The 19,522-nt window shown below is 31.6% G+C and overlaps 1 protein-coding gene across 1 annotated transcript; it reads right to left on the reverse strand.

Annotated features, from left to right (window-relative positions):
• Positions 1–6,050: 6,050 nt before the first annotated feature.
• On the reverse strand, positions 6,051–7,671 carry LOC105787283 (lignin-forming anionic peroxidase). The gene is made up of 4 exons (XM_012613675.2): positions 7,368–7,671; positions 7,077–7,268; positions 6,761–6,926; positions 6,051–6,660 (listed from the first exon to the last, which is right to left on the reverse strand). The coding sequence occupies exons 1-4, from the start codon at positions 7,581–7,583 to the stop codon at positions 6,266–6,268; spliced, it is 969 nt and encodes a 322-aa protein (XP_012469129.1). The 5' UTR covers positions 7,584–7,671; the 3' UTR covers positions 6,051–6,265.
• Positions 7,672–19,522: the final 11,851 nt, after the last annotated feature.

Raw genomic sequence — 19,522 nt, forward strand, 5'->3', positions numbered from 1 at the left:
AATGTGTAAAGAAACTATAAAAAGGAAAAGCAAATGAAAAACTAAGGCTAAGAGTCAATGAAAATCGCCGAAACCTAAAAATTAGAAAATTGTGGAGTAACTTGACAAACTTCGTTCAAGGTGTTCCCAATTTCCAAAATTTACGAAATTTAAATTGGAGCCTCCTAAAATAATTAGATTTGATTTGAAAAGTTTTGGCATGAAATTAAGCCTACGAAATATTTTTTAAAATTTTTATTTCTTTTTCGTGTTTTATGTTATCTTTTTTCTCTTTTTTGATCACTTTTTTTTGTGAGAAATATTTTTTAATATTCTAAGAGAGTGTCAAGAATCAAAATGTAAAATTTTAGATCATTTGGAAAACGTTTACCTATTGAAAAATATTTTTTCTGAAAAATTTCTGGGTAAAAAACTGCTTTTGAGGTTGTTTTGCTGGAAATCAGTTTTAAAAAAACACAGATAACACCCAAAACACCTAAGAAACTGATACCAAATGATATGCTCACGTTCGTATAAGGCATGCAATATTGTGTAAATTATGTTAAGAGTATGAATTTTATTTATTAACTATGAAATATAACCATGCATCATTCAAGTTTTTTAAATAAATCCGTTTAATTTTATTCACTTGTTCATTCCTGTTGGATAATCGAGTCTCCTTATAATGCCTCAATATGACTCTATGAGTCCTTAACATGGCTCATAAGTGTAGCATAAAGCTAAACACTCTCCGGCACACCAACATGTCCCAATAAATAGAGCTCAGCTCGACGTTCCCTTATCTCTCTAGTTTGCTCCAGGGCTTCAACGCCCAAAACATAAAACTTATAGGTGAGTACTCACAATCTTAAGACATGCCATTATATCCAAAAAGTTAATAAGGTTATTTTAAAACATTTACTTAGTGTAGAGTTCGCAAGACAGATAATCATATAGAGCTCACATGTAACTATTCATGAAAACACATCTTTAAATACTTCCATAAAACAAAGTAATAGGAAAGACTTACTCTCATAACTTAGGTCAAAACCCAAAGTTCCTGATTAACATTATGGTTCACACATACAAGTGGCGATCCTTAAACACTCACCAATTTGCTTGAAAGCTTAGACAAGCTTTGCTATTCCCTTAACCTTGTTTGAAGATGGTTCTTAATTTGTAAGTGTTGGGCTCTTAAGAATTTGATGATAGAACAATTGATGGTAAATTTAGGAGAACAAAATATGAAATTCCTTTAATGGCAAAGGCTTAATTTATTGGCTTTATGTGTCCTAACGTCATTAGGATACTTTAATAGTAATATAAGTAGGAATTAATTACGTATATAGATAGTGTTGAAAAGAGAAAAGTAAGCTGACTTTCCTAACCGAGGCATGACTCTACTTTGACCATTCTTACTTATGACTCACAGCCTAAAACTGTAGTTCGCTCTTGAAATTGGCTCGTTTAAGCTCGTAGATGTAATCCATCACACACCGGCTTCAAGATTCCATTTCTCGGGCCAACAATTTCATGATTTAAAATATTGATTTTTTTTATTCTTAAAATAACCTGAAATAGAAAAATTAAACAAAGATTCGGTTTCTTGAAAACAAGAAAGTGAATCTTAATTTTATTTTCTCATCGTATGTGATTCTAAAGCTCTGTAACAAAGTCTTTGAAAGTTCTGTTCAATCTGTCCTTGATTTGTTTTGCTTTTGAACTTATTATTGGGCCATGAGGTAAAAAGAGCCCATCATATCCATGGGCCTTGAGACTTGCATTATTCCCCCTTCCTCAAGAAGATTCATCCTTAAATCTTTAGCTGCATTAAAAGAAACATGATTAGGCTTAATAGTAATGAATTTAACAAATACTCACCTAAGCACCCCTTTAGAAATTGTGAACAAAAGTTATCTTCGGGATCAAAGATATGATTGTGATCCCCAAATCAACATGGATCAAGTACTTCTCCTTCAAAGACAAACCATCAACACTAAACAAAAAAAATTGTTAGGCACATGAAAGTTCAAGTAAAATATCACCTCTTACTTTTTTTAAATATGCATGGTCATCCATAAAAATTTTGAAAGATGAGTTAATAATTTCACATAATAATAAAAAAAGGTTGAGGGTTTTATGTAAAAAGTCATCTTTAAAGGACCGACACAGGCTGCAGAAGAAGAATCCGTATAGAAGTTTACTTCCTCTATTTAATATTGATTTGAATAAGGTGTTTCAACCTTATTGCATTACTTCTATTAGATGTTTATTAGAATAAGGTTTTCTAAACCTATAAGTACACACAGTCTATACTCCTTGTAACCATTCGAATTCGACATAGTAAATTTTCTTCTCCTCTACCCGTGGTTTTTTTTGAAAGGGTTTCCACGTAAAATCTGTGTGTTCTATTTTCCTTTATTTTCTTTGTGATATATTGCCATTACCGAAATTCTATTTTACAGTTAAAACATAATCATTCCTCACTTTTCTATGAGGATTTTCTTTCTTTTCCTTTTCTTTTCTCACTTGATAACTCTTCAATTTTACCTCATATGTATTTTCACTCACCAAAATTGGACCATCAAGTAGACTTTTATCACTTAAGGTATCTTTTCTCTCAGTCTTTTCACATGATGTTTCGTTACTTCTCATATATCTTTCTAAAAAATTATTAATATGTAACGCATCATGATACAATTCTCTAGGAGAACATGACAATTCGAGTTCCTCTAAGTTCATAGGTTCTTGTGAACTTTTTTCACTGTTACTATCTTCACGATTAGTAAGTTCATCATCACAAATATCTTTATTAGGGGATTCAATAATAGGTACAAAGTGATAGTAAATTTCTTCTATGGGTGGGTATTGAATTGGACATTCGAGACTTCTTTGACATTTGCTACCCACCAACAACATTTAACAATATATATGAGAATATTCTTACTATCCCAAGCATTATTTTGACATTCTATTTGGACACTCGAACGAGCCAAGGTGTTGCTGATCATTTGCAGAACAATGTCCTTTTGAGCCTCTCTAGCATCTCGAGTCTCTTGATCTTTTTGTAACTTTGCGAACATTTTGAATTTATTATTGACCTTAAAGAGGCCTTATTTCAACATCATCAAGAAACCAACAAGGTTGTCTATGGTAGCCGATGGCTTTTTAGTCAGATTATCACTCCTTTTACAATTATGAGTATCAAGAGTCATTGTGAAAGCTTGAAAAGAACACAACACTCAAAAAGAAAAATTAAGCAAACCTCACTGTTATACAATCATAAATAAATTCAAACTCTCAATGAAGTAAGAATTAATCTTGTGAGTTTATTAAAAGTGTTTATATCAACCAATTAGAATGTCTGAGAATCGAACAAGCAAAGCAAACCTATTGGAATTGGGAGTCCAAAATCGGCTGGACACAAAATAATCGTGTTGCACAAAGGAATGAATGTGCAACGTGCTTAAACTTGCTAACACAAGAAACAATAAAGTGTTAAAATGCGTACGGGAACTATAAAAACAAAAGCAAACAAAAACCTAAGGCTAAGAGTCAATGAAAATTGTTGAAACCCAAAAATCAGAAAATTGCAGAGCAACTTGACAAACTTTGTTTGAGGTGTCCCTGATGCGGTCGTTGAAAGCACAAAAAATATCCTATCCCTAATAAATAATGAAAAAGAATATTAAAAGGGAAGTAGGGTCAAATCCTCAGGGACTAGATTTGCACAATATATTGTTCAGTGAAATCCCGACAGAATCTTGCTCAAGAAAACCTGTGTTCCTGGAAAAAAAATAAAAATAACAGAATTAAAGGTTTGGATCTGGAAATGAAAAATAAAATAAAAACAGAATTAAGAATATTGAAATTAGAGAAATTAAAAATAGAGTTAAGAGAAAGGAAATTATTATGGGAGATTCCAGCCTCCAGTTGTCTCGTTCTGCCTTGGGTTCAATCATCGGGTTTTAGATGATCCTTCCCAAGCCGAATAAGCCATTTATAGTGGAAGAGGATGCCTACGACCACCAGCTCCAAGGATACGATTTAGTGGAACCTGACTCTAGCCAACAATCGTTTTTGTGGGATCATCTTATGCTAGATCAATGCTTCTCAATGGCGAATCCTACGCCATTTTGTCTCTTAGGCTCGCCAACCTCTGACGCAGTAAGCTAACGAACCGACTGTGCAACCTTCCCAAAACATACAAAGTGGTCGCCTTTGCATACGTTGAAAAGCTTACTTCTTAAGGGACATGGACGGAAGCGTCAGCCCCGTAGTGCGGAGAAATGATGAATACTCGGCAATGAGGCTAAGTACAGACTCTAAGCCTCAAGAACCCTTTTTGGGGAATATCGACAACTTTCGGCTAGATGGGTTTAGTGGCTCATGGTTGTGGAGGAAAAGAAAATAAATAAAATAAAAATGGAGATTTGATTGAAAGAAAATATGAGAAGAACAAAAGCCTAGACTTTTGGGGAGAGAGTGTTTACAGAAAAAGATGGATCTCTTTTGAGTCACTTCACCCCCTATTTATAGTGCTAGGGGAGATAGTCTAATCCTACTTAAATTCCCAAAAGATAAATACATTTAATTGAAGATAAATAAAGATAAATAAAATAAAATCCTAAAATTAAATAATCCTTAATAATTATCTTAATATTAATTATCCTCATATAATTAAAATAGAGTCTGATAGAATAAAATCTCTTCTTTTTGCATTTCAACCCTTGTGTCCTCCATGCTTGCACTTTTGGCACCAACTTTTCCTTGTGTCACACATTGGCCCATTTTATCTCTAAATTTACGCTTTTGGCCCTTAATTTTGCTTTTGCCTCAAATTTAGTCACTATGAGATAAAAGATCATAAATAGCTCAAATTAGCAGGATCATACTCAGAATAAATACATAATTAATACATAAAAATACATTATTCTAGAGTGTTATCAGTCTCTAATTTAAAAAAATCACAGAATTTAAACTAGAGTCTCCTCAAATAATGACTCTGCTTTGACCATTCTTACTTATGACTCACAGCCCAAAACTGTAGTTCGTCGGCCCGTTGGAGATCCCTACTTCGCCAAGCCTGCTGGCGATCTAAGTTCACTAAATTCTTTGGCATACTCCAGTTCACCAAGCCTTCTAGCAAACTCTTACTCTCCAAGCTCACTGCGTACTTTAGCTCGTCGAACTTGTTGGTCGTACACCTGTTCGCCAATCTACTGGTGTATACATTCTTGTCATTTCCTTTGGCGAACCCCTGTTCACCAATCTTACTAACGAGTACCTGTTTGTCACACTCTTGGGAAATTTCCTGTTCACCAGATTCCTTGGCTGGAAAATATTTTTTTTCGAAAAATTTATGACTAAAAAATTGCTTTGAGGCTGCTTTATTGGAAATCGATTTAAAAAAAACACAAAGAGCACCCAAAACATCCAAGAAATTGATACCAAATCATACACACCCGTTCGTATAAGGCGTGCAATATTGTATAAATTATGTTAAGAGTATAAAATTTATATATTAACAATGAATTATAAGCATGCATCATTCAAAATTTTTAAATAAACCCATTTAATTTTATTTTGGAGGATGTATCATCATTTAAAATTTAGTCCTTTGAAAATAAATTATTTGTTTTTTTTTCACTTTAATCTTTTTTTTTATCAGTTTAACTCTCAATTTTTAAATTTTAGTTAAATTAAAGTTTTTATGGAAAAAATGGATTCAGCTATTAAAATTGGCAACTCGTGTGTTCTGTTAATGTGAATAAATCTTTAAGATTTTATGCTGAAAACTTTTTAAAATTTTAATAAGTTGCCTAGACAACTTTCGTAAAAATAAATAATTTAAGGGGGAAAGTAAAAATGAGGTGAGGATGGATTTGCTACTGCTTTTGCAATTGAAGATGCAAAAACTTGGGAGCCACTCATGTTGACATATGATGATAATTCACTAATCCTTTAATTACTTGTACGGTACTGTTTTTGGGACTTCATTCATTTCAATTTTTACTACTTTATGCTTTCTTTTGCTAAAACATTAAAAAAAAAAAGAATTATATGAAAGATTGTAAAAAGAATTATTTTAAATTGACATAGGCATTTCCTTCCTCGTTAATAAATTACATATATAAACGTACAAGTATAGGAAAAATAAAATGGCTGCAAAATCCTCCTTACTGAGGTCTTGCAACAAAACTATGAAGGTATGGGAAAGTAGCATTACAACAACTTTAAACACTTAAAAGAGGACTATGAATAGGAAAAGAAACAGATACTTGAACTAGTTAACACGGCTGCAAATCCTCCTTATGATCCCTGCAGAACCTGTTAGAGGCTCGATATCTCCCATCTTGATCATGGCGGAAGCGAAATCGGATCTGAAAGTTGAAGGGTTCCTGCTGTAGTCGTTGACTATGCTATCTGTGGATCCACCGCTGAACAGCACTTGATCCGACTGGAGAAGACCCTTCTTTTGCAGTAGATTCCTGAAGTAGTTGTTGTCAAAGGAATTTGGTGTGACCAAATCAAGTGGTGCCAAATTTCCATTTCCGTTGGGGAAAGTAGCTGGACAATTGCGTCTGCGAGTGCTGGCAAACCCAGCGTCAATGTCACTTCCATTACTGTATATCCTATCCCTGAATGTCACGCATTGCGCCTGTCCAATGGTGTGAGAACCTGTACCCACAAATGGTTTAAGTTAATTATCTCAGTTATCAGTACTGTTTGTTTAGTAGGGAAAATGAAATGGTATTAAAAGGATTAGTTGTGCCCAAACCTGACAAAGCAACCATGTCTCTTTCACTAAGGCCCTTGCTTTCAAAGAGATCGATAAGCCTTTGAAGACCATCTGCGAAACGAGGAAGGTCTCTGCTAGCTAGGCTGGCGCTTGCAGTGGTTGAATCTTTTCTTCCAAGCTTCACTGTCCACGATGGACCACCTACCTGGATTGTTCCGTGAGATCATGTTAATCAATTAGAATTAATTAAATATGAAAAATTTAAGTAGAATATTTAACGTATTACTGATCTCTTTCTCTCTCTCTCTCTATATATATATATATATGTACGCGGCGAATAGCGATATTGACTCACGTATTCAGAGGCATCCCTGGCAGCGACGGCAAGGATGTCGGCACAAGATACAACCCCAGGGCATACGTTTTCAACTGCAGATTTAGCCTCATCTATAACTTCAAAGCCTCTTACAGAGTTATTATTTTGAGTTACGAACTTCTCGCTTGTGATGGAAGGGGAATTGTCCAGTAAGATTGAAGCATCACAACCCTGAATAAAGCAAAGCAAGCACTCCATTTAATACAATCCACGCATGCAATTGAAATTTGTTGTAATATACGTACGAGTATCAACATATTAAACAAGTACCTGAACAAAGCAATCATGGAAATGAAGCCGAATAAGAGATGCAGCCATCCTACGTTCTCTTGCAATGGCGGATCTGATGGATGTGCGAATGGTACCGAGTGCATTGGGGCATGTGTCACCATAAAACGTAGAAGAAAGCTGTGCTTGGCATGCGCTGAAGCTCAAAACCAGCAGCATCACCGTAGCAGCAGCTCTAAATATTGCAGCTGTTACCATTTTTTCTGTTCACTACCGAAACCAAAAACTAGAGTTAAATACACAAGATATCTAATAAGTAGAAAGTGAAAGGGTGATGAAGAAAGAGCTTGTGGCTAAAGTTGTATTTATAGAGAGTATTTAAGAAATTAGGATTAGACTTTATTGGAGGTTGCGTTGGTCATAGTTTTCTGCCATATGATATGATATCATGGCTGTAATTAACGAATTTTTCTGTTTTCCAACCGCTGACTTTATGATTATGACTCATTCGTATTTGGCTTGCATGGCGCGTTACTTGATCTTACATTCTACGTGGAAAATGTACCAAAAGTTGTCCTTGTCAATGTCTGTTTGTTCTTTTTTTTTTCAGCAAATTTGCGCTTCTTTTTTTTAAATTAATTTAGTTAGTTCGCATCACCGCATATTATTGTTTTTTTTCCTTAAAATCTCGCATTATTAGACATTAATTATACTTAAAATTGAATTCGTAAATGAAATTCGAACTCTTTTAATATTATTTTTCTATCTATAAAATTCGAAATTTGCATCTTACTTAAACAACCATTTAGCCAAATATCTTTATAAAAGAGATTAGCTTGGTGTTGGCAGCCCACGTTTTCTTTTCTTCAAAACTTCAACGGCCAGGGGAAATTGGCATCTCAATTTAAAGTGAAGTGTTGAAATAATGGATTTTGATTAGAAGAGAATATACAGTACTAAGGCTTTTGTAATATTTATAATATACATATATGGTCAGTGCTCACTTATATTAATCTAAAATTAGTGTAATCTTATATATTCTCCTTATCTTTCTATAATTAATACTTAAATAGTGTGAGGGTTGTTTTTATTAATGTATCATGTATGTAAAATTTCAAATAAGTTTGATATCTCTATCATATTAGAAAAAAAATCATCTTTATTGATATATATTTAATGATTGAAAGTTTATATTGAATAAATTATTAAATATTTTTAATTTATTACAAATTTAGCATGCATAATATAAATATGATATATAACAATTAAATTGTTAAAATATTAAGGTAAATTATTTGGTACAAGCAGGGTCAAAAGGTTGACAAGTGACCTATAAGGGTATAGTAAATTATTTAAAAATAAATGTTTTTTTTTAAAACATAGAAACATGTCAATTTTTTGAGACTGCTTGTAGAATAAAAAAAAGTAGACTGTTAGTGTACCAAATGCTCACCCATTTATTAATGGTAGAACGATTTATGAAAATGTCTAAAACTAATTTAGTTTTACAATAATATAAGTGTATTCTTCCCCAATTTATATACCTATGAATAATCAACTTTACAAGTAGATACAAACAATTAAACTTTTAAGATTTAAGGTTAAATTTATATGTTGACAAACAATATATTAAGGGCTAATATTCGATGTAATGTCAATGTATAATTCAATGCGCTTATTTTCATTTCTAATATTTCTAATGATGTGACATTGGGTTTTTGATATTGCATGAAATTATATTTCGTGTGTGCATCAAGTATAAATTTATATATTAAATATAAATCTTTTTGAGGATTTACAAGCACAATACAATTACAAATACAACTTTGAGCAACAACAAAATAAAATTAAATCAATACAAACTATAAGTGAACGAATGTTTAAAATATAACCGAATAAAATCCACAGACAACAATTGCACATAGTAAAAAAAAATCGCACATAATAGTTTCATATTTCTCAAACCTAATTTGAGAAGCCAAAATTCAACCTTTACTTTGCTTGCATTGGTTGCCAAAGTCTAGTGGTAAGCATTGGATTGCCTTGTTTAAGATATTAGTGGAAATAACACGTCTCTTTGTTTGTCTAATCCTTTTCTTTATCACCAAAATTCTAACTCACATAAAATTAACGATCAAGTACTTTTGTACAAACTTGACCTTGCATTCGGGATAAATAATTGTGCTTCATTTGATATAAATGCTCACAAACATAATAGTGGTATCAAGTAAATAATCAGAATTGGTTTTGCATGGCATTCGGGATGGTGATTGGCATACCTCTATTATCTTATCTGGTATGCTATGATGATCAAATAAAGAAATCATCCTAGAAAACAACCATTTTGAGATCGAACAATTGTGTGTATGTAAAACCATGTTCCACAATGATCTAGCCTCATCCACTCTGTTATCCATATCAAATGCAAGTAGAAGGGTGTCATATGTTCCCATCGTAGCTCCTTGGCCTTTATTCAACATCCACTTTGTCACCTGAGTATCGGCGACTTCATTAAATCTAATTTAACCTGAGAAAATACTAAACATAACCAAGCCAACAGCCACAACTTAAATTATTTGCTGAGTATCCATTTGATTGTTTCTTTTGCTCATTACTTTTATGTTGGTAAAAAGTTGCTAAAAAGAAAAAAAAATGTCTAGAAAGGAAAATAAAATATCATACATAGTTAAAAGAAGGTAAAGATTATAAAGCAAGACAAACTCTAAACATAGTTGTGTCACATAAAACTACACTTATGCATTTTGTTTCTTCTTAATTCTTCAAATTTATTAGGCTTTCTGTCCAAAGCAACAACCAACCAAAGACTAAATTTACATTCCTTTTAATTTTTTTCCTCGAAATCGATAATGATTTAGAGACCAATTAAATGTAATTGCTCTAAATTTTACAAATACAATCCATCAATATTTCATAAAGAAAGGATTGATCATTCATACCATCAAACAACAAAGCTATCACATTTCTACCCAAAATTACAAATTCCAGATACCAGGGTTGAAAGGAAGTCAAATTTCAACCCAAATCACTTTTATCCCTTCAGTTCTCTTCTTTTCTTTAACAATAAAACCCAGACAATATAGCTAAGTAGTTAACTGAGTCCTATATTCTCCTATTCAACTAAATTCAAGAACTGAATAACGAAATTGAACATAAATTGTCTAAAAAAATGTTCAAAACAAAACAAATTTAAATAATAAACTAAAATGAACCAATAATAAAAAAGAAAAAGTAAAGTAAACCTGCTAAAGCTAAATTGGCGAGTCTTTCACAGTTCTTCATTGTCATTTTTTATTGCTAATAATCGTTTTATCTAAAACAAAAATAGATTAAAATAATTAGTAGATAAGAAAAGGAAACCAAAATTTAAATGATTTTTCAAATAAAATTAGGAATTAGAACTTTTGATTTAATTTTCCTCTCTTGCTCTTTCCAACAAATGATAGAATTTTGTAGATCGGAGATGCAGGAAATGAGAGAAAATTTAAATAAATAAATCTAAAGATTTGATTTCATTCTCTCTTTTATTTGATTTTATTTTTTCAGATTGAAAGGAAATGACATTGAATTTGAGAACAAGAACTAACTATCAACAATAGGTATTGCCATAGCCACAGTAGCCGAAGAAGTCTCGCCCTTCCCAGCATTCACGTCATTGTTGATCGGAGCCTCGTTGATCCCACAATTGCTGGGATGCACAGTGGGAAACATGCACATTTCTTTGGAAAGCTCTGCCTTCGACATCAATTTCGCCATATTTTCCGCCATACACAAATCCGCCACACGCAAAACCCAAAAATAGAGTCTTCTGATACATTTTATCCAAAACCTAAGAAGATCTCTTGCTATTGTTACAGAAATGATGAGCGAAGGTGGGGGAAGATTTTCGTCTTAAAATAAGAGAGTTATTACGAGAAGCATTGAATAGGTAATTCAATACCTGACCCTCTTAATGGATATGCAATGTTTACACGTAATAGGGCCTGTACAGAATAAATGATTCGACAGTCAAATTTCAACCATACAAATGTATCACTATAGCACGTGGAATAGGGACGGAATGGAATGGCCATTTCGTCGAACCAAACATGCCGTAAGATTCTTATTAGTATTGGTTAGTATTTACAGCTACTAATTATTTGTATAAATGCTAAGCTCGATCTAATCATTATGTGATTATTAAAGCTTCTATCAATAAAAGTAGACTGGTTTTCTATTCTTTTCTTCCTTGTTTCCATTATGTGTTAGCTTGGGTTTTATATTGGTTGGATGGCTTCTCAGACACTTTTAAAGGACAACCATTTTGCTACTTCTTCGGTTCTGATATGACATTTTGTATTTTCTGCAAAACGCACACTATTTACCACGTAAAATATTACATACTGGCCAAAAACAAAATGTAAGTATTTGGTCAATTTTTGTTCTTGATATCATTTTTACTTTTAATTACAAAATGTTGATGAAAACGTTTTCTTTTCTTTTGATACATTTTTATTCGTAAACTGAAAATTTTTAAGAGTTAGCAATCATATTAATTTCGATTGTAGTAATGCTCAATCAGCATGAAAATGCAATATATATTAACAACTTAAAATATAATGGCCGAAACATTTAATTAAAATTAAAATATAACGATAAAAATAGTTATAAAAATATTACAAAATGAATAATTATTTGATACATCTAGACTGATAATTTTTAATTCCACAAATATGATTAAAATTTTATACCCATGAACATAATTTACGCTTTGTTTATTTTTGAATCTTAATGCTTAGAGAATTATAAGTTGCATAGAGATTTAGCTATTGCATCGTGTTTTAGATAAAGTTTTACCAACATCATTATTTTGATCTTGAATTGCTTTGTGACAATGCTTATGAATTCCATAACAAGTTTGTTAAATCGAGACTTTATGCACTACTTTTTACTGGATTTGTTTAATGATTCTTTATTTCATACAGTTTGATGTGCTTTCTAGACCACATGTTTCAGATGAGATGGATCAGAGTATTTAGAAGAATACGGTGAGAACAAGGTAATTTTCAAACTGTGTTCTTAACCTTAAATGCTACTTTTTCTTCCTCTTCTTTCTTTCTTTTTCTTAAATTTTGTTAGTATAATGTTCTAAGTTGAAAGAAGTAAGAGCATTTATTTCTTTGCATTTTCTTCCCTCTTGGAATGTACCGTATACATTATGTTGTTATGGTTAACTTTTAAATTTTATTGGTGGAGTGTTTTGAAAACTAGGAGGATAGAAGATTGGTGGGAAGAATGAAAGAAAATGAGCATACTTTATCATTCATATGCTCTCTAGGGAAGATTTACAAGTGGAATGCAAGAAAATGATATACCTACTTAGTTTTTGTCTGTAATCTCGCCATCCTTTTTGATTTACAAGTGGCATTTATTATGCAATGCTAACTTTCTACAGTATTCAGTTCCAATGTTGAAAATTGTGTTCTATTTAAAATATTAATGGGTTAGTTCTAAGTAAGAACCCTCACAATAGTCTTAACGAAGATATGATTTTCTTTAAATTCTACAGAATTTTCAGTTCCATGACTCATGATATTATTACAAATCTCGTGAATTTGTAAGTTTGTTTTATGGATGTTCTTTTGGTCTTTATGTTGCTGTGGTATAGTTAGTTAACACAAGCATGAATTTGACTCAGGCTTTGTGCTTTTGCAATTCTTGCTTAGCACAAGCATGAATCTTAGTCCATCCTGATCATTTGATAGTCAATTGTTTGTATGATCTGACTTTAAGATTGCAGCTAATGTGGGCTGGGTTTTTTTAATCATTGCTGATTTGTATTGATAACATTTGCATGAGGATGGACCATCTTACCATATTGAATTCAAATATATATTATGCATATATATGTGCTCAAATCATTGGTGATTGTGTACCACTAATTTTCATCTATTTTGATTGATTCAAAAGTTGCAGATTTTATTTGGCATTTACATGGTTGCTAAGGATATTTTCATGTTTTCTATTCATTTGGCCTTTGGTTTTTTATTAAGTTTATTTTTATTTGGATTTTTTAGTTTGAACCATTATGTGTTAAATGTGTATCCTCTTGAAATAATGGAATGGTTTGTGTTTTAGCTAAAGAAGTGGTTGAAGGTAGCAACAAGAAGGGGAAAAATATCACTTAAGGGTGTGCTAAGGTAGCAACAAGATAATATATACATATTAAACTACATTTACAATTCAGATTTGATCTTTTTACTTTAAACAAGAACATTTTGGTTATATTTAATTTTCGATATTTTTTTATTTATTTTTGATATGTTTCATTTAAAACTATTTTAATCTTTTAATATATTTTTAAACTATTTTTATTTTTGATATCTTTAATTTATGTTATATTTAATTTTGGTCTTCAAACAATGTTTTATATTACTTATATTGTTCGATTAAAATTATAATTAACACTACAAAAATCATCTCAACAAACGAAACAGAAAAAAAAGAAAGTAAAATGCTACAAACAAATCATGTTATGGTAAGAATGTAATGTATATGGAGTTTTAGATTTTATTTAAATACAAATAATAATCGAATATTTTAAAATACATAATTTTTAAGATATTTAACACACTATATACCTATAATCGAATTGAGTTAATACAAAATAAAAGAAATTAAGACCTTATTTCCTTTTCTCATAAAAATTATTAAATTCATATTATTTTTTCCTTTTACTAATTTTAACTATTCAAATAAAATAATATATATTTTTCTATTCACAATTATTAATTGAATAAAACATTAGTTAATTACAATGTGAGGATGAATACAAACTTTTAGAAAGTAAATTAAGGATCGGATATTTTAAAAATTTCATATTATATATATATGCATATTTACGTAGAACTGAAACTATGTTATTTGGATGTGGATGTGTTAAATGGGTATTTTTTTAAAATAATTATTAAACGTCAGTCATCAATTAATCAAATCCACAAAAACACATTCTTTTCTTTTCTTTCTTTTTTTTCTTTTACTAATGATTGATAAAGAAATGAATTTCTAGTTTTTTACTTGCAAAGATAGTTGTAATTTCTATTTTGTGCTTTGTAAAGATTCTTAATATATATTGTTCATTTTTCTTTGATAGTGTGTTATTGCTTCCTCTTCTTCTTTGGCTTGTTTGATTGCTTCTTCCACCCACAGTTGAGCGTCTTGTATTCACTGAATCACTGTAAGCCCTTTGGCAATTAAATTCTTTGATTTTATTTTACTGTTATTGAAATTAATATTGGAGAAATGTGACCCTTTTACTACGATTTGAAGATATGTAACACTTTAATATCTTGCAGTAATGGCTCGTCTGCCTTTAACAGTACAAAGTGTGAGGCGTAAAAGAATTGGTCTTGCATTGACAATATGGTTGCAAATGTGTACAGTTGCGAGTTGGTTCTTACTTACATTGGGTGCCATCCATAGCCTACATACTTATAGACCAAGGATTCGATCCTATATTTTAGATTTTTATGCAAAACGAGATTATGTGAAAACACTTGTATATGCTAGTGACTAGACCTGTATTGAACAATTTAGGATGAATAGAATTACCTTTTTTTAAACTATGTGAGATGTTGCAAACTTTAGGGGGATTGAAGTCGTCAAGGAACATGCTTGTTGATGAGCAAGTGGCAATGTTTTTACATATCATTTCTCATCAACTTAAAAATCGAGTTATCAAGCATCACTTTAATAGGTTCGGGGAAACCGTTAGTAGATCATTTCACAATGTTTTAAATGTTGTCATACGTTTACAAGATGTGTTATTTAAAAAAGCAAAGCCAATTATAGCTAATTCTACAGACCCAAGGTGGAAATGGTTTAAGGTATTGGAGTGAGTTCTATATATAGCTTGTACATATAGTTGATTTAGATTTAAATATAGTATCCTAACTCAAGGTTTTATACATGTGATGTAGAATTGCTTAGGTGCTTTAGATAGAACCCACATCAAGATTAGGGTTCCAATAGTTGATAACCCAGATATCAAACGCGAAAAGGTGACATAGCAACAAATATGTTAGGTGTTTGTACACCTAATATGCATTTTGTTTATGTTCTTCCTGGTTAGGAAGGTTCTGTTGCTGAAGGACGGGTTCTTCAAGATGCCATTAGTAGGAGACATGGACTAAAAGTTCCTCATGGTAAAGTGCAAAATTAGAGGACTTTGAATTAATCTTTAAGATCATACTTTTTTTGGGAAATTAACCATGACAAATAATTTTTTATAGGTTGTTATTATCTAGTTGATGCTGGATACACAAATTGTGAGGGATTTTTTGCACCTTTTAGAGGACAAATATATCATTTGAATGAGTGGCGTCAGGGTTACCAACCAAGTACTCTGGAATAATTTTTCAATATGAAACATGCTTTAGCACATAATGTTATTGAAAGATGCTTTGGGTTATTAAAACTTAGATGGGGAATACTTATGAGTCCACCATTTTATCCTGTGAGGGTGCACAATAGAATCATTATTGCATGTTGTTTGCTTCATAATTTTATTCGAACCTATATGAGTCTTGATCCTATTGAAGTGGAGTTGGGAGAAGGATTACCTAGTAATGTGATAGATGACGATGAACCGAATATCGTAAATATTCATCCATCGGATGCATGGGCCACTTGGAGGATGGAACTAGACAACCAAATGTTCGATGAATGGCAAGCATCTAAAAATTAGTTAGGTTTAGGGTAAAAATAGTAAACTCTAATATTTAAGTTTATGTTATTTCATGCATCTTGTTTATGAAACTTTGGTGGTGTTTGAATTGTTTTTTGTATTGTACTAGACTTGTTGAATTATAATTTATTTTCTTTTGATTCATCTCGTGTTATAATTTTATAAAGTGTTGATATTTTGATTCATAATATTAAACTTAATTTTAATTTTTTTTCTTAAGATAGTTATGTCAGGTTTTTCACAATCAAGTGTTTCTTCCCAAAATTCTCGAGGAACCAAAAGGAAATGGGTTCTAGAAGAAGATGTTGCATTGGTTGCCTATATGGTTGACTTGCACAATGTTGGAACCTTTAATGCTGATACGGGATTCAAACCTGGTTATTTAAATGAGTTGGAAAAAATATTAGAAAAAGTTTTACCCAATGCCATGTTGAAGGCTAAACCTAATCTTGAATCGAGGATTAGGACATTGAAAAGGGATTGGTCAATCGTTTATGACATGCTTAGTGGAAAAAGCAATAGCGGTTTTGGTTGGGATGAGCATAGGCAGCTTGTTATTACTGAAGATGCGGTGTGGAACTCATATATAAATGTAAGAATTATTTCAAGTCTTTATTATCTTATTTTGACCAAACTTATATCTAGTATGAAAACCTCATTTTTATAGAGTCATAAAGAAGCCGGTCAATTCAAACATCGTAGTTTCCCTTATTATGGCTAACTTACTGCCATCTACGCAAAAGATCAAGCCACTGGGAAAGATGCTTGAACAGCCGCTGATATTATTGAAGAAATAGATGTTGAGGATGTAGCTAATACAAATATTCATGAAGAAAGAAACGATTTCTATGGATGCGAAGCTGATGTTTCTTTGGATGACATGGATGTTTTAGCTACACAACCGCAGCCAGCTAGAAACCAAGGTGATTCCTCATTTTTAAAGAAGAAAAAAAGATTTCTGATGCAAGTGACCATATTTCTTCTACTTCATTTCATGATGCTGCCACTTTATTGGCGGAAAACATACAGACTGTTAGCGTTGAAATCAGTCGGAGTATTGCCTCCGAAGTGCTAATTCAACAAAAGTCAGAAATGATCATTCAAGAAAGAGCTCTAAATTTATAACCAACATTATGTGAAGTGGGAGGTTTAACTGAGGATGAGCGCTATCGCGCATTGAGCAAAATTCAAGATCATCCAACGTAAATGCTCATTTTCTTTAGTTTACATTCTTCTGTGCAATTGGAACGCGTCAGAAGATTTGTTGTTGACCATTAAAAATCATGGTTGTGTTGATGATATTTTGGTAGCTTTTTGTGTTTGTAATATTTGGATGGTATAATGACATGATAGAATGTCATTATAATGTTGTAACTTTTTGATGTTGTAAAATTTTATAACATATAGATTATGATAGAATAAAAAAAAGTAGACTGTTAGTGTACCAAATGCTCACCCATTTATTAATGGTAGAACTATTTATGAAAATGTCTAAAACTAATTTAGTTTTTCAATAATATAAGTGTATTCTTCCCCAATTTATATACCTATGAATAATCAACTTTACAAGTAGATACAAACAATTAAACTTTTAAGATTTAAGGTTAAATTTATATGTTGACAAACAATATATTAAGGGCTAATATTCGATGTAATTGTCAATGTATAATTCAATGCACTTATTTTCATTTCTAATATTTCTAATGATGTGACATTGGATTTTTGATATTGCATGAAATTATATTTCGTAAAAGGTCAAGTATAAATTTTTATATTAAATATAAATATTTTTGAGGGTTTACAAGCACAATACAATTACAAATACAACTTTGAGCAACAACAAAATAAAATTAAATCAATACAAACTATAAGTGAACGGATGTTTAAAATATAATCGAATAAAATCCACATACAACAATTGCACATAGTAAAAAAAAAATCACACATAATAATTACATATTTCTCAAACCTAATTTGAGAAGCCAAAACTCAACCTTTACTTTGCTTGCATCGGTTGCCAAAGTCTAGTTGTAAGCATTTGATTGCCTTGTTTAAGATATTAGTGGAAATAACACGTCTCTTTGTTTGTCTAATCCTTTTCTTTATCACCAAAATTCTAACTCACATAAAATTAACGATCAAGTACTTTTGTACAAACTTGACCTTGCATTATGTGATTTATGTGGGATTGGTATTTAGAAAATAAGACAATTAAGACTGTTTTAGCTATTGTTAGTATCACTTTTGAGTTTGAAGCTAATTACCACTTCAATTTTGATAAATTTAAAAACAACTATAATTATACGTTTTCAAAAACATATATAATTACTTGGAAAATTAATCCCACCGACTAATTCTCTAAAAGAACCTTCTAGACCCCCGTTCTTAGGGATCAACCTTGAGCCTCATGAGTGACATTTGGTAGGAACAATTGGGATTTCTTTACCATTGTTGATCAATCATTTTCTTTTTGCTAATGATTGTAACATATTTTTTAACTCTTCCAGTCATGCTTGTAGATCTTTTAAAGCTCTCGTAAAAAATTTCAGTTACTTAGCGAGAAAATGCATTCATTTGTGAATGTGACCCATTTCTCTTACTTAATCATTTCCATTCATTTCTATCTATTTGGTTCTATTATGAGTGCTAAAAGAAACATGTTTTAATCTTATTCTTAATGCATTTTTGGATGATTATTCGATGGTAATTATGAATTTGATGCTCCCAATCCTTTAAATTCATGTTTTTATGCTTAATAGAGCATTTGGGAGAAAAATGAGTGAAAATCGAAAAATCAGAGTCGGCTATAGGAGCCATACAGGCTAACCTTTTCCACATGACCTGGCCACACGACAGTGTGAGCCACACGGTCATGTGGTAGGTTTCCGTAAAGATTGAAGATTCCTAGTTGATTTCTTAAGAGATTATCATGAGTTTCTTTATTTCTTTCGATTATATTTTTTTTGGCTGTTTTTATTTGCAAGCATGAACTAATTTTATAAATACCTAGGGAATGAACCCTATGATGTATTTTTTCTTTTTATTTTTATTTTACGCAATAAATACTTAGATCTTGTACTTACTTATGTGTGCTTAATTCTTGGTTTAATATTTCTAGATTATTGATCCATGTTTGATGTGTGATAACTCTTGAAAAGAGTTATATTTCATATCTTTAGGCCTAGCTAATTGCTTGTCCTTGGGTACATTTAGTGGAATTGTAAGACATTTTATTAGTATTTTTATCATTGCATTATGAGCTTGGGCTGTGTTTACATGTTAGATACTTTTAATTGCGTGTGGAAGGGTTGTGTTTGGTGGTTTGGCAGGTGTAGGATGTGGAGAGCAAAATAAATGAGTGAAGGTTTGCGGGGGCAAAAGGTTGGATAGTTTGCCAACATGAATGCCATGGCAATTTCGGGAAGATGACCGAGTCAACACTCAACGCATACCA

This window comes from Gossypium raimondii, chromosome 1 (assembly GCF_025698545.1).
Source record: "Gossypium raimondii isolate GPD5lz chromosome 1, ASM2569854v1, whole genome shotgun sequence".
NCBI classification, from domain to species: Eukaryota; Viridiplantae; Streptophyta; class Magnoliopsida; order Malvales; family Malvaceae; genus Gossypium; species Gossypium raimondii.

Coding starts and splice junctions, on each gene's coding strand:
- LOC105787283 (XM_012613675.2), bottom strand. CDS start 7,583: ATGGTAACAGCTGCAATATTTAGAGCTGCTGCTACGGTGATGCTGCTG. Junction 6,927..7,076: donor CCAGGGATGCCTCTGAATAC/GTGAGTCAATAT, acceptor GGAACAATCCAG/GTAGGTGGTCCATCGTGGAC. Junction 6,661..6,760: donor AGACATGGTTGCTTTGTCAG/GTTTGGGCACAA, acceptor TTGTGGGTACAG/GTTCTCACACCATTGGACAG.